At 45.1% G+C, this 26,642-nt stretch overlaps 1 protein-coding gene across 8 annotated transcripts; it reads left to right on the top strand.

Annotated features, from left to right (window-relative positions):
- The first annotated feature begins 3,641 nt into the window (after positions 1-3,641).
- Positions 3,642-26,475, top strand: Znf667 (zinc finger protein 667). 8 transcript variants are annotated; one of them, XM_076927568.1, is made up of 9 exons: positions 3,699-3,776; positions 4,672-4,781; positions 4,918-5,018; positions 5,933-6,099; positions 6,213-6,310; positions 6,492-6,573; positions 7,715-7,841; positions 11,017-11,109; positions 23,349-26,475. In XM_076927568.1, exons 4-9 carry the CDS (start codon positions 5,950-5,952, stop codon positions 24,923-24,925), a joined length of 2,127 nt encoding a protein of 708 aa, XP_076783683.1. In that variant the 5' UTR covers positions 3,699-3,776; positions 4,672-4,781; positions 4,918-5,018; positions 5,933-5,949; the 3' UTR covers positions 24,926-26,475. The 8 variants fall into 8 exon arrangements, with proteins under 8 accessions (XP_076783682.1, XP_076783684.1, XP_076783685.1 ...); XM_076927567.1 differs by lacking the exon at positions 4,672-4,781 and having other exon boundaries at positions 3,642-3,776; XM_076927573.1 differs by lacking the exon at positions 5,933-6,099.
- Positions 26,476-26,642: the final 167 nt, after the last annotated feature.

Genomic DNA, 26,642 nt, shown 5'->3' with positions numbered 1-26,642 from the left:
AAATTCGGGAAGGAAATCACACATATAAAATAAAAACATCTTTAAAAAAATGAAGTAAGGTTCAGGGCTATATACCGGTTCTATGCACTATTTTATTCTTGGCAACCACACTAATTTGCCTCCTAATAAGTTACGATTCAGATCAGAGGAACAAGGATACGCATTTAGAGCGGGCAGTGACCCAGTTTGCCTTAAGAGTCTGTTTTCTTGTCCAATTTGGAGGAGGGAAAAAAAATCCTGAGTTCCGTATGGTTGCATTCTGCTCACTTACTATAAAGCTGGCAGTCAGACACAACGTGAGGGGTTGCACATATTATTACACAAATGCTCCCCTGTCCTACACCCCCTACCCCTACCCCCCACTCCAATCTCCCCACACCACAATCCCCACACCTCACCAGTGCTCTTAGGAAGGTCATGAGAATCCTTGTAGGAATCAGCGTTTTTAGTTGACCTTGGAACTCTGGTTTGGGGAAACAGCAGGGTTAAGTGCAGGGCCTGCTGTCCTCACATCTGCCACGAGGCGGCAGTCTCACGATTTCCGTCACCAGACCGCCACAGAATGCAAAACTACAGTTCCCACAAACCTTCGCGCCCCGTCTTTTCTTCGCCTCCCTCTTTCCTAACCAAATACTAACACCCTACGAATAGCTGCAAAGCGTTTTCAGCCTCCCAAACCATTCCTTGGTTCAGACATTTCTGCTAATAAACTCCGTTTTATTGACAAGCGCACCTCATGCCTCTCTGCTACTTTGACACTACAATACCCAGAAGTCGCTGCGCCATTTCAAGCCTACAAAGTTGTGTTGCCTTGGAGACAGAGAAACGCTAGACGGTCTGTTGGGTGTTAGGGTTGGGAGAAAGACTTGTGTGTCTTGAGAAAGCGGGATTCCGGCGGAGAGACCTATTTGTTCGCTTCCTTTTTCTTTCTTTCTTTACTTCTTCATTTTAATTCATATATATGAATATATGTGTGTATCTATATATCTATATATACACGTTCTAAGGGTTTATTTATTTATTTATTTACTTATGTAAGTACAGTGTCAGAGGGCATCAGATCCCGTTATGGAAGGTTGTGAGTCACCATGTGGTTGCTGGGAATTGAACTCAGGACCTCTGGAAGAGCAGTCAGTGTTCTAAGTTTCTTTATGGCCTTTTTCATACTTTTTTTTATTTTTTATGGTTTTGTTGTTTGCCTCGCGGCTGCTCGTCTCTCCAAACCCCTTCCCCAGTTTTGTATCTTCCCATTCCCAGTAGGTAAAAGGACACATTTCAGCGTGGCATAAGCGTATTGAGGCGTGCCCTCTCCTCATGTCCTCTGGGTCAACTAGACAGTTGTGGTATGACAGGAGAGGCTAGTCTGAGCATGCAAGGCGTGTTAGACACGTTCCTGAGGTCCCAAGAGGTTTCCTGGGTGTTAAGTTTCAAACCAGGGACAAAAGTGCCTACTTAAGATATTAAAGGGGTAGCCGGGCAGTGGTGGCGCACGCCTTTGATCCCAGCACTTGGGAGGCAGAGGCAGGCGGATTTCTTTTCTTTCTTTCTTTTTTTTTTTTTTAAAGAATTTATTTATTTATTTTGTGTAAGTACACTGTAGCTGTCTTCCGACACCCATATGAGGGCATCAAATCTTATTATGGATGGTTGTGAGCCACCATGTGGTTGCTGGGATTTGAACTCATGACCTCTGGAAGAGCAGTCAGTGCTCTTAACCACTGAGCCATCTCACCAGCCCGGCAGGCGGATTTCTGAGTTCGAGGCTAGCCTGGTCTACAGAGTGAGTTCCAGGACAGCCGGGGCTATACGGAGAAATCCCGTCTGGGGGAAAAAAAAAAAAAAAAAAAAAAAAAAAAGATAGTAAAGGAACCACCAGGTCTCCCAGCATTTCTCAGTGTGTACCTATTACAGGGCCCTCCTGGCAGGCGTACTCTGCCCTCTACCCTAAACCTCTCCAGCCCAGGGGTTAGGCTACCCTCCCCCAGCTGTCCTTCCCTATACAATCCAGTCATTTTGGTTACCTGGTCCTTTCACCTACTCTCTTTAGCCTCTTGGTCTAGCCCTCCTCTCTCCCCTCCTCCCTCTCCTCATATGGCTTAGGGTCATGCTCACTTTGGACTCTCAGATGTCCCTGCCTCTGACTTTGTCTTCCTCTTATCCACGACACATCTTCTCCTCTACCATATCTAGTTGCTTCCTTTTTATTTTATGTTTTTTATTCACTGGGAAGTGAATGTAGCCTTTAGTCTCTCCCTTTCTGGTCTCCAATATAACGAATGCCCTGCCTCTTTCGTTGGTAACACCATAGTTTCTCCTGGATAAGTGGAGATTTTGAAAGGCTTATGAAAATCTGAGCCGCACTTGGAACCGTGCTTGGAGCCTCAGTTTTCCCATCGGTGAAATAAAATTGCAGTATTTGCTCAGTAGTGCTGTTGGGAGCGCCACGGGGTCTTAAGAACAGTGTTCCTTACACAAAGACCATGCAGGTGTCTCGGTTGACACTCGTCCTTGTCTCGACCGAATTTCTCTAGGCACTTTCGTTTATATACTGAATTGTGCAGCTGACAGTGTTTCACTTGTGCACACACCAATGATTGTGTTCTTGCTAAGGGATGCCATAACATGGTCTGGTGTCGAGTCTACCCTTATCTGGTGATTGCTGTGTGACCCAAGCCATTCCTGTCCTTCACTGAGCCTAGAGTTTCCTTAAGTATTACTCCTTGGTGAGATGTGAGGTGGCTCCGGAAGTGGCTTGAATGGAGGTTTGTTTGTTTGTTTGTTTTTTCGAGACAGGGTTTCTCTGTGTAGCCCTGGCTGTCCTGGAACTCACTCTGTAGACCAGGCTGGCCTCGAACTCAGAAATCCGCCTGCCTCTGCCTCCCAAGTGCTGGGATTAAAGGCGTGCGCCACCACCGCCCGACCTGGAGTTATAATTTGATAAGGTAGAACCAGACATCATTAGGGTTGCTCAAGAGGTTTAGGACAGGCCTTTCCCCTTTCAGTGGGATTTCTACTGAGATTCCTAGAAAATTTCAGGTTTACAGCTTGGGAGGGAGTGAGGCCTAATAAGTAGTGTTGAATTGTGCTGTGGAGAGTCTTCAATCAGACTCCAGATGGAACGCTCGTCTTCCTTCTCACCTGTCCATCATTTCCCCCGTGGCTTTCTGAAGCGCCACAGAGGAAAATCTGTCCTCCCCCCACTCAGGGTCACAAGGTCTCCAGACAGCAGATGTCGTGGGAGGAAACGCCTTTCCTTCAGGGTCTGGGCGTGGACATCCTTAGCCCCTGGCCAAAGCCGGAGGCTGGTAGTACTAGCTCACTGTTGCGCACGGCGTGAGGCGCGTGGAAGCCCAGTGAGCCCGAGGTGTGGAACGCTAGGAGAAGCACCGTGGGATGGAGGCACGCTGCCTAGACAGCAACCGGAGCTCGGCGGAACCCCTTAGCAAAACACTCAGCGTGGGCGTGGCCACAGGCGTCCGCAGGAGAGCCCGCCTCTCCGCGCTATGCAAATTAGCTGAGGGCGTGGCTTCACGCTGCCTCTGGGGCTCTGCCGGAGCACAGTCCGGTTGCGCGTCAGGGGGCGTGGCTCCGCGCTCCCGGGGAAGCCCTGGGGGCGGGGCCGCACTGGGCGACGTCTGGATCGAGAGGCGGGGGCGGGGGGAGGAGGAGAGGCCCTGAAGGGATCCCTGTGGGTCCCGGAGGCTAGTGCGCAGGCGCGGGGCCTCTGTGTCTGGCAGTTCTGTGGCTGCTGCGAGGAGGACGCAGCAGAGAGACAGGTGAGGGGTCTGGTGACTGGGTCGCTCCGGTGATCTGAGTTGATTCGGGTGCACTCCTGAAGCTTTGGGTACGCTTGGCGTGTATTGTGGGGCGGACACAGTATGAGAATGGTTCAGGCGACTCCCATGTGTGTGCGAGCGAGAAGAGAGAGATGGAGGGAGAGAGAGAAAGAGACGGAGACTGGCTAGGCCTGTGAGCCCCAAGAAACAGGTGCGAATACCACCAACTGCGTGGGGTGACCAGTGCGACGCGTGTAAAGGAAGACACTACAGGACGGGGCCGCGAGTGGACACAGACACAGAGTTCTGAGCATCTCGGTTGTACTTGTGTGTGAGTGTGACAGACTGATGGAGCTATTTATCATAGTCTGGGGGGGCACTCGGGTTCGTGGGGCCCAGGAACAGGTGACTGTACAGGAACTGATTAGTGACGTAGTGGGAAAAGGAAGCCACCGCAGGCTGGAGGAGGCCGAGGGTGTGGGCACACACAGTTCTGAGCATCTCTATTGACCCTAGATGTGCGGGTGTGAAAGTGTTTGCGTGCGTGTGTGCGTGTGTGTGTGTGTGTGTGTGTGTGTGTGTGTGTGTGTGTGAGAGAGAGAGAGAGAGAGAGAGAGAGAGAGAGAGAGAGACTGATGAAGTTATTTATCAAAGTCTAGAGATATTGTGAGCCACCAGATGACAATGGCTTTGCGAATGTGTGCCGGTGTGTGATTGACTGTGTTTCAGCTCGTTTGTTACCGTGGCAACGGGCTCCTCTAGAGGAGGAGATGTGATGGCCTTACTCTGGGAAACTGAACCTGTTAAGGATGAGACTTTCCCTTCTGTACAAAGAGATAAATGGCGCTCATCAGAGTGTTGATGGCAGGGCTAAATGGAATATGAAATTATACAGGTGAAGTGCCTTGCGTAATGCCTGGGACATCCTGTGTGCAGTGTCGGGTCTGGCCTTTGTTGTAGCGCCGAGAGTGGAGGTTTAGTGCTGTGTTGGTGGCCTGTGTACAGGTAGGATTGTAGCGGTGAATCCCAAAGGAGTTTGTGTGTCTGCATTTTGAATGTGGCCATCTTTCACCTCTAGCAGAGATTCTGGTTTGAGCAGAGATGCACCTCCCCCCCCCCCCCCCACTTCTTTTACCTCTAGGTAAAACATCTGGCTTCTTGGCGTCTGCCTAAGTATGGTCCTGAGGGAACAGTGCACCCTACCCTGACCTGTGGAACCTGTTGGGTGTCTTCCTTATCAAGGTAGCTTGAGGGCTTCCGTAGAGGGGTGTGGGGAGCAGGCGCAGAGGGCCCTGGCCAGCCACCTTTAATGCTAGCATACAACAGCATTTGGGAGACAGTGGAAGGTGCATCTCTGTGAATTCAAGTCTAGCCTGGTTTACAAATACATTTCCAGGACAGAGCTACACAGTGAGATTCTGTCAAAAAAAAAAAAAAAAAAAAAAAAAAAAAAAAAAAAAAAAAAAAAAAAGGCGTGGCCAGGCACTGCTTCTTAAATTCAGGATGGAGACTCTTGCAGACACAGGAGTAAAGAGGTTTCCTTCATCCCTACTGGCCACATTTTGCCCACATTTTTGATATAGCTACCTAATGACTACACAGCTTGCTTTCTCCAGGGTCACCAAAGCTGGTTTTATGTCATGTAGCTACCTCCAAATTTTGTTAAGTAGAAAGTCTGAATTGTCTCTCTCCTGCTCAGTTCCTCTCACCTTTCCCCCAGTAATATCTTATCACAGAAACTGCTTCCTGATCTGGTTCCACCAGCCTTCCTCACCTCACTCTGTCTTAGCACACAGCCTTTTTTTTTTTTTTCCCAAAGGGTGGGGGTGGGAGGGGATGATGGGGGTAGTGGAATAGGAGGAATAGGACATCCAGGTAGAGGGAGGGTTCTCAGTATAGCCCTAGCTGGGATTAAGGGCATGTTCTAACCCCACCCCAACTCCTCCCACTCCTGGCTGCACACAGCCTTCTTACATCTCTCTACACATCAAGCCTGTGCTTAGCACAGGGCCTTGGCTGCACCTGCAAAAGTTGTCTTCCCTGTACCGTGTGGCTCACATTCAGACTTCAGCTTACTGCTGCCTCCTTAGAAAGGCCTTTCCCAACTCCTGCGTCACTCTCTGGTCCCCTGTACTGGTCCTTGTTTTACCTCTTAGGGTTTGCATGTGCCACCATGCCCAGTTTATGTTATGTTGGATGTGGAAACGCTGGGCTTCGTGCAAGCTGGGCCATCTCAGTCTACGACCTGAGCTACACGCTCAGCACGTGGTTTTATTACGCGGCTTCTCTGGGCATGGCAGCTCTGGGAGTGGCGAACAAAACTGTAAGGATCCCTGCTCTTGACCCTAAATCACTCCGTGCCCTGTAGACTTGTCTTCCCCATCTGAACACATGGTACACGGAAACAGGAAGTTTCCTGCTTTACTCTCCTGACAGTGCCTGGCACCTGCCGTCGTCACCCACCGTCACCCACCGTCAGATGGATGGCCAGGTGTCTGTACTTTGTTCTTCAGTGTCCCGGCCAGGAGCCTACGGTAAGGGTAGGAACAGACAATGCTGTGTGATTCTCTTCTTACCCCTTCCTGACTCTGAAGGGGGTGGGGGTGGGGCTTATTTCAGATGCCTTGGCTTGGGAGAGGTGACTGGGGGACTGGGGACTTCAGGACCACTCCAAAGGCCGTTGAGCTTCACGGTCTCTCCTCTCGTTTCTGCTAGCACTCTGCCTCAGTCTCTGAATGTGGACCATCAAAATCGTGAAGAAAGGATGCCTGCAGCCCGAGGGAAATCAAAATCCAAGGTAGGCTGTGACTGTAACCCTCAGTCATTATGGTCCTGCACGGTTTGTTTTCACATTTTATACGTGTGCCCTTCCCCCCCTGCATCCATTTTCATGGCAACAGTACCAATAGCCAACCCAGAGCGAGGCCTAGGTACTCTATATAAGTTAAGTTTTCCTGGAGCTGAGGAAGATGGCAGTAAAGTGTTTGCCATTCAAGCAGGAGGATCAAGTTAGGACCCCTATTTAAAAAACTAGGTGCTGGCCAGTGAGATGGCCCAGCAGATAAAGGCACCATCCATCAAGCCTGGTCACCTGAGGTTGATTCCCAAGACTTGCATTGTGGTAAGAGAGAACTGGCTTCTCCTCCACATTCTCTCTCCACATACACACATAAATAAGTAAATAAATGTAAAACAAAAAGTCAGAGAAAAAAAAAAAAGAAAGAAAGGCCAGGTTCAGTAATATCCATCTATAATCCCACTGCTGGGAAATAGAGAGGGTTAGCTCTCTGGAGCTCCAGACTCATCGAGAGACCCTGTCTCAAAAAACAAGGTGGCGAACAGCTGATCGACCTCGGCCCTCCATCTGCGTGGCATGTGAGCACCCTTACACATGCACACACCCAGATGAATGTATCCCCGACCCCATACACATCATCTTCCTATGTTGTGATGAACCATTGATAACCAGGTTAAAGAATGGATTTTAACTTGGAAGGAGCCAGACTATACGATTAATGCCAGCTCCATCATTTAGCAATTACGTGAAACTGCAACAATTTACCTCACCTCTCTGAGTCTCAGTCTCCTCATTTGTAGTATTACTACGATCCTCTCGTCAATGGCTTGTCACTACTAAGGGTGATTACTGAGTGAACCAGTATAGTTAGGTCCTTAGACGAAGGAAAACGCCTCAACTATAAAAACTAGTAAGTCCACATTGCAGTATGTTTTAAAGCAGCATAATCTTTATTAACAGCTTTATTATCTTATTACATTATTATGTTACATGCTATTAAAATGATTTAATGCCTCCGTTCCTTTGGTCTGAGAACCCCTGTCCTGGCGTGTCTCCCATAGTTACAGTTTTTTCTCCAGCCGTGCAGAGGGCGTTTGTGAAGCTCGTGGTTGAACAGACGTGTCCTTTTCCTTCATTTCAGGCACCAGTGACATTTGGGGACTTAGCTATCTACTTCTCACAGGAGGAATGGGCATGGCTGAGTCCCAGTCAGAAGGATTTGTACGAAGAGGTCATGCTGGAGAACTACCACAATCTGGTCTCAGTTGGTAAGGTGTTGTGGCCCACACTTCCCACCAGAGCCCTGGTCAGTAATCCAGGACCAACCCGTGAAGGGCGTGTGTCAGTTAGGGTCTTCTCAGGAAAATGGAAATTGTGTGCATTTTTTAGAAAGTGTGTATGTGTGTTGTCTGTGTCTGTTTCTAAATTACATGGTTTTCCCCCCTATAGTCACAGAGTTAGACATCAGTTATCATGATTAATTTTGAAACCTTTCTCATTACTCTCCAATGAAACCTGGTTGTCAAGAGCTTCATTTCCCATGTCTGTATATCCTGGGAGAGTGGGCGATCCCTAGCCGCCATTCTGTCTCTTTGGATTTGCTAATCTGAGCCTTGTATATAAATGGAGTCATAGCTATGTGGCTTTTTCTCGTTGAGTATAATGTTTTGAGGTTCACAACTATGTAACATATATATCTCAGTACTTTATTCTGATGTATTATTGAATCATTACATTGTATGGCTAGAGTTCACCCCATTTGTCTTTCATTAACCAACGAGTGTTTATGTTGCTCTACTTCTAATGAATTACTGCTGCGAGCTTTCATGGATAGGTCTTGGGGCATATGTTTTTATTTCTCTTGGTTATATATTTATGAGTGGAATTGGTGGGTCGTATGGAAACTGCATGTTTTCTTATGATTTATATATTTTATCTGATGTGTAAGAGTGTTTTCCCTGCATGTATGTATGCACATGTGTGCACACCGGTTACCTATGAAGGCCAGAAGAGAGCATCATATCCTCTGGAACCATGGCCACAGGCAGTTGTAAGTCACCATGTAGGTGCTAGGGATAAAACCCAGGTCCTCTGCATGACAGCCATTGCTCTTAACCTCTGAGCCTTCTCTCCAGCTCCCCTTGTTGTGTACATTTTATCATTGTTGGTTTGAAATAAGTTACTTTGAGGAGTTGGCAGTTGTTAAAAGGTGAACTTGAATGTTAATTTAACACAGAGGTGTGACAGGGCTGCAGCTACCACCTAGGAGGCTGTGGGGAGAAAGGGAGGAGCTGATGGCTTTTTAGGGCTGAAAGGAAAAGTCTCACAAAGCTAGAATTCTGATTTTTGAGAGAGAAGGGGTGTGCTGTCTGGTTTGATTATATGAGATGGGTTCTGAGAATAGGGGAGTCAAAGAAAACTGGAAATCGAAATAGAACCCCAACTGGCAAAACCGGCAAAGGGCACATTTAGGTCGCAGAGCTCGAGGCCATGCAAAGTCAAATTCTTTGACTTTGTAAATCCCCAATGGATCCAGTTGCTGTTTTCTTCGTGTGTGTGTGTGTGTGTGTGTGTGTGTGTGTGTGTGTGTGTGTGTAAAACAATTATAGCTATTTTAATGTACAGTAATGTATATACTACTTGCTTTTTAATACACATACTTTTTTCGGCCTCAGAAGCTTGAATGCAGGTCCAACATACCAGTGGATTATAGAATGAGGGTGACTTAGAGCTGAAAGATGATAGTGTAAGACCTTGTGCCAGAAGCACCGGACCCTATGTTCAGAAAAATAATTTATTTTATAGAGTTAGATTAAACAACTCTACTGTATATAACTTAGCTTTCGTCTTCTCTATGTGAAAAATTAAAACCAACTCTCACACTTAACCATTCAAGCCCAGAATAGTCACTATCAGAGCGGGAGGTTTCCCTAGTACCAAACAGTGCTTACTTGAACATCAGGCTGACACTGTAATTCTGACTATCTACCTGGGTCAGTATCAGATCCACAGATTAAGGGCTCAGTGTCACAAGACTATCCCTACCTTAAATTCTGACTTAGTTTTGGTTTTACTGCTGTGAACAGACACTATGACCAAGGCAATTCTTATAAAGGACAACATTTAATTGGGACTGGCTTACAAGCTCAGAGGTTCAGTCCATTATCATCAAGGCAGGAGCACTGCCGCATCTGAGCAGGCATGGTGCAGGAGGAGCTGAGAGTTCTTCTGATTTAAAGGCCGATAGGAGAAGAGTGTCTCAGGTAGCTAGGAGGAGGGCCTTAAAGCCCACCCCTACAGTGACATACTTCCTCCAGCAAGGTCCTCCAACAAGGTCACACCTCCCAATAGTGCCACTCCCTAGGTGCCAAGCATATTCAAACCACCACGGATACCATTCACAAATCCAGGCCTCTGGAGTTCCCTACTAACTGTTGGTTGGAGGTTCCCACAAACTGCCCTCTCCCAGGTTTGGTAGAACTCAGGTGTGTGCTTTAAGTTTGCTAGTTCAGCATAAATGACGATGCAGAGGATGCAGATGAAGGGTGAGTCAGGAGAGATTGGGGAGGAACGGGTGCAGAGTCTCCATGCCCTGTCTAGGACCGCTACTCCCCATGTGTTCAGCAACCTTGATGCTCCCTGGACCCTTCCTTTGGGCTTATACAGGTTTCATTATATTGGTTTAGTTGATCAACCAGGAATTGATTTGATTCCCCAGCCCTCTTGTGAAGTTAGGGGACAGGATGGGGGCCAAAGTTATAATCACTATTGATTTCTCCGGCTGACTCTTGTCAGCTTGTGTGCACCCGCTATCCCATCAGCATATATGAAAGACACCACTTTGGAGGGTCAAAGTGTTTAGGAGCTGAGTGCCTGGAATCATGAATCTACATTTCTTAGAAATAACTATGTCGTCAGGGCAGTGGTGGCACATGGCTTTGATCCCAGTATTCAGAAGGCAGAGGCAGGCAGGTCTCTGTGAATTTGAGGCCAGCCTGGTCTACAGAGTGAGTTCCAGGACAGTCAGTGCTACGCAGTGAAACCCTGTCTTAAGGCCTCATGCCCCCTCAAAAAATAGAAAACAGATCAGCATGTCTACCCTTATTCCTACCATCTCCCCATTCTGCAGTTGCCCCTCACATTGTATCTCTACATCACAGTGTATTCTTTTTTTTTTTTTTTTTTTTTGGTTTTTCGAGACAGGGTTTCTCTGTATAGCCCGGGCTGTCCTGGAACTCACTTTGTAGACCAGGCTGACCTCGAACTCAGAAATCCTCCTGCCTCTGCCTCCCAAGTGCTGGGATTAAAGGCGTGCGCCACCACCGCCCGGCCCCACAGTGTATTCTTAGTGTAATGATGAACCCACATCTTATTAGCACAGGACTTGCCTGATTTCAGTGGTGCCCACTTAACGATCGGTTACGGTATTTGTCCCATGTGTAGGTCTTGCCTGCAGGAGGCCAAATGTCATCGCCTTGTTGGAGAAAGGGAAAGCACCATGGATGGTGGAGACACCAAGAAGGCGCCGGGGTCCTGGTGAGTGACTGAGAACCACACTCAAAGTCTTGTCATTCCAGCTGCGAAAGGTGCCAGCACTACATCCACTGACTGGGCTGTTGGTAAACAACAGAAGTGTATCACACACAACCCCAAGAGCTGGAAACTAGCAGATGCAGTATCTAATGATGAGCCAGCCTCATAGATGTTGCCTTTTTATTGTGTTGTCACAGGGTAGGAGGGGTAAGGCAGCACTATAAAGACACTAATCTCAGCCAAAGGGCTTCAACCCTAAAACCTGACTGAGTCCCAAGGGCCCAGGTATCCCAATACTCCTTGAAATGTTTATAAAAGTCAGACGTTTCCTGTGGTTGACGGAGTCCTTTAATGGCTGTTCTGGGGGTTTCCTGGAAGAGGTTCCTATGGTCTCCTCCCAGCAGCCAACCAGCTCATGCCTCAGAGGCCATCACCGTGTGAGTGCTCCCTCTCCCTCCTCCCTCCTCCCTCCTCCTTCAGTGTTCTCCCTTATCTCTCTTACTCTCGATTTAAAAGAAACCCCTCTGCAGTTTTTGTTTTAAACCCCTCCTTCCCTTTAATATCCCAAATCGCATTTGACTCTTGCATTCATTGAACCATTTACTCTCGGACAGTCTGCTTCACGCCTCAAGGCCTGATCCTGGTCTCTCAACCCTTCCTTCTATGAAACAAGTTCACAGTGGGCGATTAAGTGCCAAAGCTTCTTTTCCTGAAGCAACTGCACCTGCCTTATTATTAAACAATCAGGAGGGGACTTCCTCTTTGAAATGTTGAGGCAAAGCCTCAGGCCTGTACAAAGAGGTCAGGTCTCAGTATGAGTCCTTAGGGTGAGAAGATCAAATGTTCCTTTAGTCTCTACTTGGTGTCGTTGTGGAGGGGTCTCCTTAATTCCAACATAAACTCAAACACTAGTCAATGTGGATGACAAAAATTTACTGTAAGTAATCAAGCCACTACCGATCCATCAGGACCACAGAACAGACTCAGGAGCTGAACTACAACTCTGAAGAGGAATTGCACAGCATATTTAAAGGACAAAACCATAAAGCGAGGGAGAGCTGGGTGGGTTGTAGCATTGTCCAATCATATTTTGGAAATCATAAGGGGTTTGTAGAGGGAATTTCCTATAAACACCCCCTGTCAATAAAAACGCCAATGGCTGATGAGCTGAGGCAGGAAATAGGAGGCCAGACACTGGCAGGAAGAGAGAGGATTCTGGGAAATAGTAAGAGAGAAGTGGGGAGAGCCGTGAGATATGAGACAGGAGACAGACCAAGGAGGTGGAGGTAAATCAGCAGGTAGAGGAACTTGGAGGGACACTGAGGGAGATGCTGAGGAGATGAGAAGGAAGAAGCTGGCCAGGACTGAAGGAGAGGTGACTAACCAAGTGGTACACATAGAATAGATTAAATGGTTAAATAAGTTAAGAGCTATGGAATGAGCCAAAGTTTATAGCCTAGGCATTTAATAATAACTAACGAGTCTCAGAGTTGTCATTCCAGAAGCCAGGGCTGGGAAAGGAAAACTTGGAATTTAAAAATTATTTCTACAGGGGTTGAGCAAGGGAGTCTTCACCTATCAGGTTAGGAATAGGTTTGTGGGTCTGGGAACTTAAACTTGTTAGACCCCGATGGCAAGAAGGAAATGTCCTTGAGATGTCTGGACTCAGACAACTGTTTTCCTCATAATAAAAGCTATTCAGCTGGGAAGTCCCCAGCTCCTTCTAGGGCCTGGGAGCTTGAATTTAGTTTAGTTTTGTTTTTGTTTTTTTCCTATTAAATGAAGTCGGAAATGAAATGGCACTACTTAGAGTAAGTTTATTTTGCTTCTTCTCAGCAGTGTCAGGAGTGCTTTGAGATACAGGTTCCTCCTGGCAATGCTATAGTGGGAGAATTAGGTTGCATTGTGTGAATGGGGCACTGCCGTCCAGAGAGGCCCAGTGACTTGGCGGACCCAGAGTTGAAACTTAGTCTGCCTTTGTATCCAGAAACATGTGTCTTTACCCTCCTTTCCTCTAGCTCCCCGTGACTCTGTTTTCTTATTTCCCATCAGAGGAGGTCTCAGCTGATCTCTCTGATGACAAAACTCATTGTGATGACGTTCATACTTGCATGACTGTCATTCCTTAAGAAGTATTCATCTCTTCTCTAACTGTTCTTCTTGGCTTCCTTTCAGTTACTCGTTCCCTATGCGGATAAATTCCTCTTTGGTTGTCCCAGTTAAACTTTGTTTGAGTCTTTAAGATATCACTCATTGGATTTTTCTACAGATCACCATACCGGGAGCTAGGTATAAGCTATGGAGAAAGGCCACTGATGTGTAGCTTTGAGTGACTGCCAACTTCTAAGAGCATGTGTTTGTCACTTTCCAGTCACTGACAATTACAGCGCAAAAGAGAGAGAGAGGTTTATTTTGGTTTCTGGTTTCAGAGGGTTCATTTTGGCGTTGACTAGATCCATTGTGTTTACGCCCAAGATGGTGGAAATGTGGAGCCAGGATGGCTTAACTGGATTGTAGCCAGGAGGCGGAGAGGTGGGAGAGGGATGAAGACAAGGTGTTATCTTCTCAAGGCATATCTCCAGGGACCTGCTTCCTCCACCTCGGCCCAACCTCTTGCTTTCCACCACCTCTTAATACTGCCAGCCTGTTGGGAATCCATCAAGAGACTAACCTACCAATGAAAGCAGATAACTCTCATTGTCTAGTCCCCTATTAGTGATTAAACCCACAAGCCAAGGATCAGGTCTTCAATACATGAGCTCTTCTGGGAACATTTTCATGTTCAAACCCCAGATAGTTATGGGATACAAAGAAGGCGAAACAGTACCACCTGCCAGGCAAGGCATGGCCACTAGTGTAATGTTGCCCTGAAGGTTTATGGAGTAACCAACCATTCTGATTGGATCTGAGCCCTGCCCCACAAGGGGAGATCCATGCCTTACATTATACTCTTACTCAAAAACCCATGACTCAAAAGTCACAGGCCCTGGGGAATGGGGCCAGCCTACTATTTATTTTGTTTTAAAAAAGAGAAGATGTTGCCCCAGTAGTATGGTACATGCCTTAACTCCCAGCACTCAGGAGAAGACAGAGGCGGGTGGATCTCTGTGAGTTTAAGACCAGCCTGGTGAGTTCAGGCCCACCAGAGTTACATGGTGAAACTCTGTCTCAAGAAAACCAAACAAACCAACCAACCAAACAAAAACAAAAAAACAACAAACATAGAACAAAACTAAAAACAAAAAACATATTTTTCCCATTCTATCCTGAAGCATATTTTATTTTATTTCTTGTTTTCTGTTTGGTTATAGGAAACTTGGTCTTTTTAAAATCTTCTTTTTCTTTTTCCATCCTCTCTCTCTCTCTCTCTCTCTCTCTCTCTCTCTCTCTCTCTGTGTGTGTGTCTGTGTATATGTCACATGCACATGTGCATGCACTGAACATGTGTATGTATGCATGCATGTTTACATGTGGGCACAAGTGTGTAGGTGCATTTGGTGACCTGAGGTTGGTACCAGAACCATCCTCCATCAGTCTTCCATCTTTCTCACTGAGGCAGAGTCTGTCAATCAAACCTAGAACTCCACAGCGTTATAGCTAGTCTTGCTAACCAGCCTGTCCTGGGTATCCTGTGTACAAACCTGAGGCTGGAATTACACAGGCAGCCGGGACAACCTAACATTTACTTGGGTTCTGGGGATCCAGATTCTGGCTCTTAAGGTTATACAGCAAGTGTTTTAACCACTGGGGTTTTATTTTTGTTCCTTCTCTTACCTTTTGGTGTGTGCACACCTAAGGGTCAGTTGGTAGATAGGCATGTGAATATTTTGTGAACATCAGGTGATTTGGTTCTCTCTTTCCACCATGCGGGCCTCAGAAATTAAGCTAAGGTCATCAGACTGAGAAGCAAGTACCTTTACCGGCTCAGCCATCTCAAAGACCTTTTTCATATGGTTGAACACATTGATTCAACCTTGTCTTTATCTTGCTGTGTGTAGACATTCATCTGCCTTCTAGAATTTTAAATATGTCCCATTTTAATTTAGTTTGCTTTTAAATGTCTTTAATAGGCGTGTGTTTTATGTTCTGTGTGTGTGGGGACATGCACGCCACAGTGTATGTACAGAGGTCAGAGGACAATTTTTGAGGAAATGATTCTTTCCTTCCACCTTTATATAAGTTCCAGGGATGTAACTGGGGTCTTCAGGCTTGTATGACATCACTGGGCTGGACGTTAGCGTCTGGTCTGGATTAGACTCCCTAGTTGGAAACAGGGAGATGAACTAAGGGGATGTGTTAATATTCATTATAAGAAAAGGAGAAGCCCTCAGTCCATAAAGGCGCAGAGAAAAGAAAGTGTCTGTAGAGGTGGCTTAGTGGCTGAGGGAGCTTTCTGTTCTTCCAGAGAGTTGGGTTTGAGGCTTAGCACTATTGGGGGGTGGGTACCTGTAACTCCTGTTCCAGGCAATCCAACACCATTATCTAGTTCCTCCATGTATGAGTTCACTTATATGAACTTGAAAAAATAGATAAAGGAAAGCCAATGGGATTGGAACCAGGAAGTATTCTGCAATAGATTCCAAAATTCTATTAATTAATCAATTTAGAATTATGTATATATGTTCATATGAGTGCACATGCCAGCAGATAGGAGAGACATCAGATTCACCCTGAGCTAGAGTTAGGTGGTTGGTTGTAAGGTACCTAGCACATGTGCTTAGATCCTGATAACAGTGCACACTCCTGATAACGGGGCCATCTCTCCATTTCCCAGTTTCTTTAAACCATCATTCATATATATATATATATATATGTATATATTATATATATACATATATATTATATATATACATACACACACATTATATCTGAAGGGACTCTAGCCAGCCTGAGCATGGCAAACATGACTCCGACAGACCTTGCCCTTCTCCCCAATTCCCTCTGCCTTGCTAAAAAAACAGTTATCTTACAAGATCCATTTCCTTATTTGGCCACTTCCTCCTCCTGAGTCTGACTGCCAAGGTCCAGCTATCAAAAGCCCTCTTTGGCTCACCTAATTAACATAGCCAGTAAATTTAAACACCTCATCCTAACACAGGGTTTTCCCTTTTACCTTTATAAACTGCCATTTGCCTGTGGGCCACATCTGTTTCCTCTCTATCCAGATGCAGTCCTTTGTCCCTCAGGGGCAAATACTTGTTCCCTTCACCTTCTCCCTAGTCTTCTGTCTCCTGTCTTTGTCTCTTATTTCCTGCCTTCTGTCACTCTGGCAAATAAGTCTCCTTTGTGCTGAGAACTCGCTCTTGAGGTGTCTTGTCCCTTCAACATTTCTTGCAGCTTACCCTACCCAATGCCCCCACACTTCCTTGTATATCCCCTTCCACTTTTTGTTTGTTGTAAACCTCTGAGTTCTTTTTAGTATTGCCTGCTAGAGTATTGACTGATCTTGCTGGCTTGCCCTTAGGCAGGAGGCCATAGTTGCAGTGAGTTCATGAGTGTAGTGAACACGCTGGATCCTCTGTCCTGACTCCTAACATTCCTTCTGCTCCCTTCCCCACTGTGTTCTGTGAACCTTGGGGAGCCAGACTTCCTGTTTATCTGATCTTGTGGCTTCACGGTGAGATTACATGTTACTTTAATTCTTCACTTTACCAGAATGTTTCCTTTCTCATCGTAATAATTTTAGTAGTTATTACCAGATATTGGACAGTTGCAGGAATTTTTTACCCAGCACTCATGAAGCAGCATATGCTTCACAATCCAAAACTGTTCAGACTTGAGAAAGGTGAAGAAGTCTGAGACTGTATGTGGGGGAAAAAACCTCTTGGGGGAGGGTCCTGCAGCGGGGTCCCACGGCGGTCGGCAGTGGGGGTCCCTGGCGGGCTTTCCACACCACCTCCGAGGGCCGGTAGGTGGCTGCCTCAGAAAGGTACAGGCCCAGGAGACATGTGGAGTTCAGGAGTTTTCCAAAGCTTTTATTGTTCATGGCGTGGTGAATGGGTGTAGATGGCTCACACTTCCCCCCAATACCAAGAGGGCCTGACTTTTATAGGGAGGGGGAAGAGGGGAGGGAATAACTTAATTAGCTGAGCCCCCAGCCTTTAGATAACTCATTAATATTTTAATCTCTGGAGGTGGAGATCTCTACCTGTGTCCTAAGTGATTGATGGTGCAGGTTAAATGGCATTACCTCATCCAAGGCCCAACAACCGTACAGTGCATAGTGCATCCAGCAAGAGCTGGATCACTACTTCAAAATCACACACATCGGTATTTTGATAAAACATGTATGGCTAGTCTTCTCTTTTGATTACCTTTCTATCAATTGTGGTAAAATACTCTGACGTAAGCAACTTAAGGGAGAGTGGTGTCATCGTCATTGTCCTGTTGCTGTGAAGAGACACCGTACGCAAGGCAGCTTTATAAAAGAAAGCGTTTAATTGGAGGCTTGTTTACAGTTTTAGAGGGTTAGTGTATGAACATCATGGCAGGAAGCAATAGGCATGGCACTGGAGCAGTAGCTGAGAGCTCTACCATCCTGACCTGCAGACAGCAGCGGAGGTGGGGAGGGAGAGACAGACAGACAGACAGATAGACAGACACACATATACACAGGGGGCGGGGAATGAGAGAGAGAGAGAGAGAGAGAGACAGAGAGAGACTAGGCCTGGTGTGGACTTTGGGAATCTCAAAGCTGGCCCCCAGTAGCATACCTCCTCCAACAAGGCCACACCCACCCCAACAAGGCCACACCCACCCCAACAAGGCCACACCCACTGTTCCCATTTCACTAACTGTTGTTTAAGCATTAAAATATATGAATCTCTGGGGTCATTCTCATTCACACAGCCACAGAAGGGCAGCTATGACTGTCAAGAAGTTATGGATGTTAGTGTTCATCCAACATTCTTTTTACATAACCCAGGACCTCCCTCCCCCCCCCATGTAATGGTATCACCCCCCTGTTATCCAACACTATTCTGGGGAGAGGTGTGTAAGAGATTGGTATTGGCTCAGTATCCCCAAGACCAAGTTCTCAGCACAAAGATTTATTTGCTCAGAGGAACAGAGGACAGGGAATAAGGGACAAAACAGGAGATAGAGGATAAGGGAGAAGGGGAAGGGAACAAGGAATGTGGGGGAAGGGGTATTTGTCCCAGAGGGACAAAGGACTGCCTCTGGATAGAGAGGAGACGAAAGTGGCACATAGGAAAATGGTGGTTTATAAAGATAGAATGGGAACCCTGTGTTAGGATGAGGTGTTTAATTGGACAGGTTAATTATAGGGAGGGACCCATGGCTCTAGCTTTATATGTAGGGGAGGATGGCTTTGTCGGGCATAGGTGGGAAAGAAGATCCATGGTCCCATGAAGGCTGGACGCCCCAGTGTGGAGGAATTTGAGGGTGGGGGCACATCCTCATAGAAGCAGGGGGAGGGGATGGGATGGGGGGTTTCTGGATGGGGGGGTAAATGGGGAAAGGAATAACATCTGAAATGTGAATAATTATCCAATAATAAAATTAATTTCAAAAAAATTAGGTGAGACAAAAGAGGATTTTGATTGCTGCACTTTAATGCCTTGATAGCTGGACCTTGGTAGTCAGCCTCAGGAGGAGGGATTGGCCAGATAAGGGAATAGGCCTTGGAGGCCAGCTTTAGGAATGTGGTCTGAGGGTTTATAGCAAGGCAGAGGGAATATGAGAGAAGGTCAAGACCTATCAGAGCCATGTTTGTAAGCTAGTTAGAGTCCCTTCAAGGTAGATAAACATCTGCTCACCCCAGACAGGGAATCAATGACAGACCAACTTAAGGACACCAGAGTCCCAACTTGATAAACCAATGAGTTTTATTGCAGTTACTTAACAGGATTGTGAGTGAGGGATCACTTACAGAAGCAGAAATGACGGAAAGACAGCTGCATCACCCAGGCCCACCCCAGCATGAGTGACAGCCCACAAAAACTGGGAAACCTGGAACATATCACATAACCTGCAGGCAGCTCAACAGGTTGGAGAGTCCTTTCCAAGTGACTGATCTAAGCTTCCTCCAGGCAGCTCAGCTGGTTTCTGTTTCTTCTAGGCAGCTGGTTTGGGTTTAAAGTGTTCTTTGCAGCTCAGCTTCCTTTGTTTGAGAGGGACTCTTAGCTTTTATTATTTACTCTGGCAAGGAGGGGGCCTGGTAAATCTGACTAGTTTCAGGGACTTCCTGACAGTATCTTGAGGTATTTATCATCCTGCCCAAGAGCTTCCAAACAGAATGGAATGTTTCAATCTTGGGGGACACTTTTACACAACAGCACAAGAAACAGCTCACAAAGCCTGTAAAACTGGAACATATCGTACAACTTGCCTTGTCTCCCTAAACAGGCTGGGGAGTATCTCTTGCAGGCAGCTCAGGTATTCTGAGCCTCTTTTGTTTGAGAATGTCTTTCAGGAACCTTTACTGCTTGCATATATTGAGGGAGAGAGAAGCCTAATGTATTTGTTCAGTTTCAGGGACTTCCTAAAGCCTTTGATGTTTACTTTCTGAACTTAACAAGCTTCCCCACAGGATAATATGATTTTTATCTCTCCTTAGAACATCCTGTATCTTAATGAGTTTCCTTGCATGATGGAATGTTTCACATCTATTTTAACATCCTATGTCTTAATGAGCTCCCCCTTTACAGTGTACTATTTTATCCACCTGCTTTCCTACATCTTGCGTCTTAATGAGCTTCTTTCCAAGATGGATGCTTTTAATCCTAGAGGAAAGTGCTATGCAACCCCCAACAATGGGAGGGTCTTCCTTCATTTATCCTAGTCAAAATAATCCTTTATAAGCCCAGAGGCTTGTCTTAAAGGTATCCAGTTGGCAATTGAGATAATCACATCTTCTAAAATACAATAGCCAAAGACATTTTAAATAGTCTTATTCTTTTTGGTCTTAATGACACAACATCAATAATAAACTAAGAAAAGCTTCAGTTCTCAGGTGTTTGAACATCAGAATTAACAGATGGAGGAGATAATATGGGCCAGAAATTTTGTATTTATTATTTATAGTTCTCAGAAAATCCTGTCAGGTAGCAATTGTATCCATTTCATTTAAATTTTTTAAAAATTACATGGTGGGGCTGGAGAGATGGCTGGGATGGAAAGATGGCTCAGCTGTTAAGAACTCTAGCTGTTCTTCCAGAGGTCCTGAGTTCAATTCCCCAAAACCACATGTTGTCTCACAACTGTCTATAAAGGGATCCAATGCCTCCTTCTGATGTGAACGGAAGACAGCTATAGTATACTCATATACATAAAATAAATCTTTAAAAAAATTATATTGTACACACACATGAGCATGTACCACAGTGCAGATTTGGAGATGAAAGGACAACTTAAAGGTTGTCCTGTACCTTGATCTAGGAGATCAAATACAGGTCAAGCTTGGTGGCAAATGCTTTAACCCACTGAGCTATCTGGTCAGCCCAATGGTCTCCAATTTAAAGAATATAATGGGGCATAGAAAGATAGTCAGCAATTAGGACTCTTGCAGAGTGCTTATGGTGTTACTGTCACCCACACAGGGTCCCTCTTTAATATTTTTATTAATCTGGTATGGCCCAAATGCTACAATATGTGATCGTTCTACAATATATAGTATTTCTACAGTGAGATGTTCTGCTTGCCTTTTTAATGGAACATCTTCACTGGAAGGTTTGGGGTTGGCACACCAAGAACAAGTTCTCAGTACAAAGGAGATTTATTTGCCTCAGAGGGACAGAGGGCAAAGAATAAGAGACAACAAACATGAGACAGAGGATGAGCGAGAAGGGGAAGGGAACAAGGAATTGGGAGAAAGACTTCCTCTGGATGGAGAGGGGACAGATGTGGCCCACAGGCAGCTGGCAGTTTATAAAGGTAAGGGAAACCCCCGTGTTAGGATGAGGTGTCTAATTTTGACTGGGTATGTTGATCAGGTGAGCCAAAGGTGGCTTTTGATTGCTGCACTTCAATACTTTGATGCCTGGACTGTGGTAGTCAGCCTCAGGAGGAGGGATTGGCCACATGAAGGAATAGTCCTTGGTGGCCAGCTTTAGGAATGTCATCTAAGGGTTTACAGGGGAGAGGGAGTGGGAGAAGGGCTCCTATTAGAGCAATGTTTGGCACACTCAGGCTGGCTACATTCGTTCTTCATTCACAGTTTGCTACATACCTACTTTATACTCATATAACATACCCCATATCATACCAGCCACCTTTTAGATACCCAGTTCTAACCCGCGTGCGTGTCTGGCCAGCAAGAACACACGCGAGTCTCGGATCCTTCTGCAGCAAGCGTTTATTGCATCATGAAGAGGAAGACAAAGGACCCCAAACGGTGCCAGCTTAAATAGCCCTTAAAGCGGCGTGTACATACTTGATTGGCTGCTTGCCCATTACTCATACGATGCCCTGGGTGGGGTGGGGTGGTGAGTTAGCGCGCCCCTAGCCCTTGCGCTTACGCATGGAACCTATCCGCCAGAATCATCATCCTGCACTTGTAAGCCCGGGCTCTGTACATCCCGCCCGCCTGGAGCTTTCTGGGCTAGGAGGCAGCGCGAGGCCTCGTCCCCCCCCACCCCCACCCCACCCCCGTGCGCTCGGCTCTCTACACCCAGTCAGCACATGTGACATTGAATAGCACAGCTCTAAAGCCTATGCTCTGTTTATTGGGCCTCAACAAATTAAGGTCAAAAATCAATATGGTATATAAGTACTTTATTATTTGAAAAAAAAAATTTTTAAAGGTACTTTTTAAAAATTTTGAGACAAGTTACATAGATTTGCATATATGCATATGTGCTAAGCTGACTTTGAATTCGGGACCTTCCTAACTCAGCCTCCTGATTACCTGGAATTCAGACATGACAGCACTGTCATGAGCACAAGCAATTATTTTGAGCCATTTCAGACTAACATGTCCTACTCCAATTTGATCACCAAATAATAGATTCATTCTTTTTAGCTTCATGTGTTACTCTGTTTCCTTGGAGTTTTTTCCTGTTTCTCTTAAGTTTAAAGTTTTTATAGTCTTAAATGTTCACTCAATCCTAATTATTAGTATATTTGTGGTTTTCAAGTGTTTGCTATTCAAGAATATGCTTTTAGTATTTATAACTGTATAGAGGTACTCACTCTGAAAGTATTGTCCAGCTGGGCAGTGGTGGTGCACACCTTTAATCATAGCACCTGTGAGGCAGAGGCCAGTGAATCTCCATGAGTCTGAGGCCAGCCTGGTCTACAGGACAAATTCTAGGACAGCCAAGGCTATGCAGAGAAAACCCTGTCTTGAAAAACAAAAACAAAAATGAGAACAGAACAAACAAAAACAAAAGAAGAGGAAGAAAGAAATATAGTGAATTCATTCTTTAAAAAGAAAAAGTATAATCCATTTTCCCATTAATTTACAAAGTTTGATGTCTCCATAATCCACTTTTAGATGATTTTTATCACACGGGTAATATTTTTCTTACCCATTTACAGATAATTTCTATTTCCACCATTAGTCCCAAGTAACCACATAACATTTCTGTGTAAATAGTCCCTTTTGTAAACATTTCATATAGTAAATTACACTTAACTGATGAACAGTCTGGAGCTAAATGTGGCATATGCTATAAACTACATCACATACATGAAAACTTTATTTACTTTCAAACTATAAACATTTCTGAATTCCTGTTGCTATGATTAAACACCCAGGAAAAAAGCAACTTAAGGGAGAAAGGATGTATTGGTTCATAATTCCAGGTTACAGTCCATCACTGAGGCAAAGTTAAAACAGCAGGAACGTGAAGCAGCCAGCCCCTTTATCCACAGTTAATAGCAGAGAAATGAATCCATGCATGCATTGCTCAGCTAGCTTTCTGCTTTGTATTCACTCTAGCCTAGGGAATGATGCCACCCACAGTGGTAATATAATTACCTTCTTCTTTTTATTCACTCTGGAACCCCAAGGCCAGGGATTGGTGCTGCCCATAGTGAAGTAAGGTAATTAAGCTGCCCTTAGAGGCCCTCCCTTCTAGGTGAGTCTGGATTTTGTCATACCAATGATTAAAAGTAATCATCACAAGACCTTAGTATAGTAGTGGAGACTGTGGTAAGACACATTGTTCTTGTTAACATTGTGTTGTTATAATCACTAATTATAATGACTCCTTTTTTATTATATGAGCTTCATGTCTTCACCACAGGAAAACTAATCTTAACTTCTTGGTATCTTTCAGAATCAGGGTCTAAGTATGAGACCAAGAAGTTACCACCAAATCCATGTAACAAATCTGGGCCAAGCATCTGTAGAAAACCAGCTTCTTCACAACAAAAGGTTCCCATAGACAAGGCAAAACATATCAAGAATTCAGTCCCAGGAAAACCCAAGAAAGGACATTCAGGCAAGAAATCTTTAAAGTGCAATCATTGTGGGAAAACCTTTTTTCGAAGCTCATCTCTTAAGCTTCATCAAGACTTTCACACTGGAGAGAGGTCTTATGAATGCAGTTGTTGCAGACAAGTTTTCAGGCAGATCTTTTCCCTCATTCTTCATCAGAGAGTTCACAATCAAAATAAAAGCTATGAATGTGATAAGTGTGGGGACATTTTTAATAAAAAGTTAACTCTTATGATACACAGAAGAATTCATAATGGAAAGGAAAATTCTCACCATGAGAAGGCCTCAGATTCATGCCCTTCTCTCAGTCTACACCATAATAATCATACCATTGACAGCATTCACCAGTGCAGAAAATGTGGGAAAGTCTTTAGCCGGGTGTCATCCCTTTTACTTCACAAAAGAATTCACAACAGGAAAAAAACACAAAAATACAATAAATACGGGAGAGGCTTGAAAAAGAAGCCAGTCCTTGTCCATAAAAGAATTTGTATTGGAAAGAAAACTCATGAAAGTAAGAAAGCCTTAATTCAGAATCTCAGGCAGAAAGCTTGCCAGCCAGAAAACCCTTTTACGTGTGGGAAATGCGGGAAGTCCTTTAGTAGGGTCTCGGCCTTAATGCTTCATCAGAGAATTCACACTTCAGGGAACCCCTACAAATGTGATAAATGTCAGAAAGACTTTGGACGGCTCTCAGCCCTTATTCTACACGTAAGAATTCATAGTGGGGAGAAGCAGTTTAAGTGCAGCAACTGTGAGAAGGTGTGCAATCGCCTTTCGTCCTTCATTCAGCACCAGAAAATTCATAAAAGGAAAAAGAAACTTCTCGCGTGCAAGGAATGTGGAAAGATGTTTGGTGGCATAAAGAACCTTAAAGTGCATCTCAACGTCCACTCGGAAGAGAAGCCTTTCAAGTGCAACAAGTGTAGTAAAGTCTTTGGCCGCCAGTCATTTCTTAGTGAACATCTAAGAATCCACACTGGAGAGAAGCCCTATCAGTGTGAAGAATGTGGGAAAGCATTCAGTCACCGGATATCTCTTACCCGGCACAAGCGAATTCACAGTGAGGACAGGCCTTACGAGTGTGATCTATGTGGGAAAGCCTTCAGCCAGAGTGCCCACCTTGCTCAGCATGAAAGGATTCACACTGGAGAGAAGCCTTACACGTGCAAAATATGTGAGAAGTCCTTCGCCCAGCGCATATCCCTCATTCTGCATGAAAGAAGTCACACTGGGGAGAAACCCTATGAGTGTAATGAGTGTGGGAAGGCATTCAGTAGCGGCTCAGACCTCATCCGACATCAGAGAAGTCATTCTTCGGAGAAACCATATGAATGTAGTAAATGTGGTAAGGCGTATAGTCGGAGCTCATCGCTGATCCGACATCAGAGTATACATTCGGAGGGAACATCCTAAAGCTGTTGCTGTATCTGCAAAAGCTAGAAAGGACATCAAAGAAGCGTTCAGAGACATGGAGGATGTGCAGAAGTGGTCTTGACTTATGATGATATATGTCCCAATAAGCTCATCGTAAGTTGAGACAAAAAACTATATTTAATATACCTGACCTACCAAATGTGATCATTTAGCAGCTCAGTGCAATGTGGAGTCCCAGTTGTTCACTCTCCTGACTGTATGGCTTCCTGGAAGCTATGGTGTGATCCTGCTGCCCAGCACCGTGAGAGTTCTCATTCTGCTTATCATCAGCCTGGAGGAAGATGACAATGTCACCCAGTTCCTAGTTGAATGGATATTGCTTCTGTGCCATCATAATGCTGAAAAATCATAAGTCGGCAATCATTCATTGGAGGGAGGGAGCTGTCTGCCTATAACATGTTTTGTGTATGTGGAGCCATGTTATGACATTCTCTCCCTCTGAAAGCCAAAGAACAAAAGTAGTCGGTGGATTTTGAAGTGAAGATCTGAAATCTGCTGAGATATGCTCAGAATTTTGAATCAGGGTTTGTGAATGAAGGTGTTTTTCAGTTGGCGTTTCATTTCTAGGGTAGTGTTCAGGATGTATCATTGGAGACATACAATGAAATGTATACAAAAATACATACTGAAACTACTAAGTCCATGTTTCTGGATAGAGCTTTGAGCCTGAGTTGAGGTCCCAGGAAAACAGTGTTAAGTCTAATAGGCAAACCAAGCAAAGCAGGGTGCTTCTTTCTCCTGACAGATCTGTGTTAGGGTGAGAACAAAAAGAGTGAAGTAGTGGTTACAGTGGGTGTGGAAAAGTAGTGGATATCACGCTGCCTCCGTGGATGTGAAGATACACTGTGAACATTAGTAAGACAGGCTGGGGGCTTGGGCGGGAGATACTGAAGAATGAGGAACTTCAGAGCAGAGAGAAGCTATTTTTTACTTTCTTTTTTTTACTTGAAAATAAATCGTCTATATTTATATAAGTAAACCGTGTTTTCATGCAATATTGCTAGTTGCTATACAGAAAGGGACTCTTGAGATATGTGTCTGGGTTTCTATGGTCTGGATATTTGTGCCACTCCAAAACTCAGATGTTGAAGCACTAACCCTTCAATGTGATGACATTTTGAAATGAGACTAATGAAATCATGGTGTGGATGGGCCTTCTGATACATTTATTGATCAGACACACAAGAGGGCTTTGTCTTCTCCTATCCCATGCAAGAACACAGGCAGGCCATCTGCAAAACAAGAAAAACCCTCACCAGAACCTGACCAGTTTGCTACCCTCACTTTGGACTTCCGCTTATGGAGGAACTGTGAGAACCTAGTTTCTCTTAAGTCAACCTGTCTGTGATACTGTGTTATAGCAGCTCAAGCTGATTATTAGTTCGTGGAAGAACTCCCAGGTTAAGGTACTGGCTGTTTTTCTTTGACCTGTCCAACATGTTCGTTGTATTTTTTTGTCCCCGTTTCCAGCTTCTGTAAGCTATGTGAGAAATAAAGTCTGAGCTCTTGTGTGATTAGATCATACACAATCAGGCTCTTTTGTAGGTTTTTGTTCTGCAAAAGCTCTTTAGGAGAACATCTGTTTCTTGTTAAGACAAGCTTCTAGTGTTTCTTTGTATTGTTAAGAAAAGTTTATAGGGGTTCTAGTTTTGACCACAAACATTGGGATTTGAGTAGGGAATGTCCACCACAGGCT

This window comes from Arvicanthis niloticus, chromosome 30 (genome assembly GCF_011762505.2).
Source record: "Arvicanthis niloticus isolate mArvNil1 chromosome 30, mArvNil1.pat.X, whole genome shotgun sequence".
Taxonomy (NCBI): Eukaryota; Metazoa; Chordata; class Mammalia; order Rodentia; family Muridae; genus Arvicanthis; species Arvicanthis niloticus.
The sequence above is the reverse complement of the archived record's forward strand: the minus strand, read 5'-3'. Positions and strand labels throughout refer to the sequence as shown.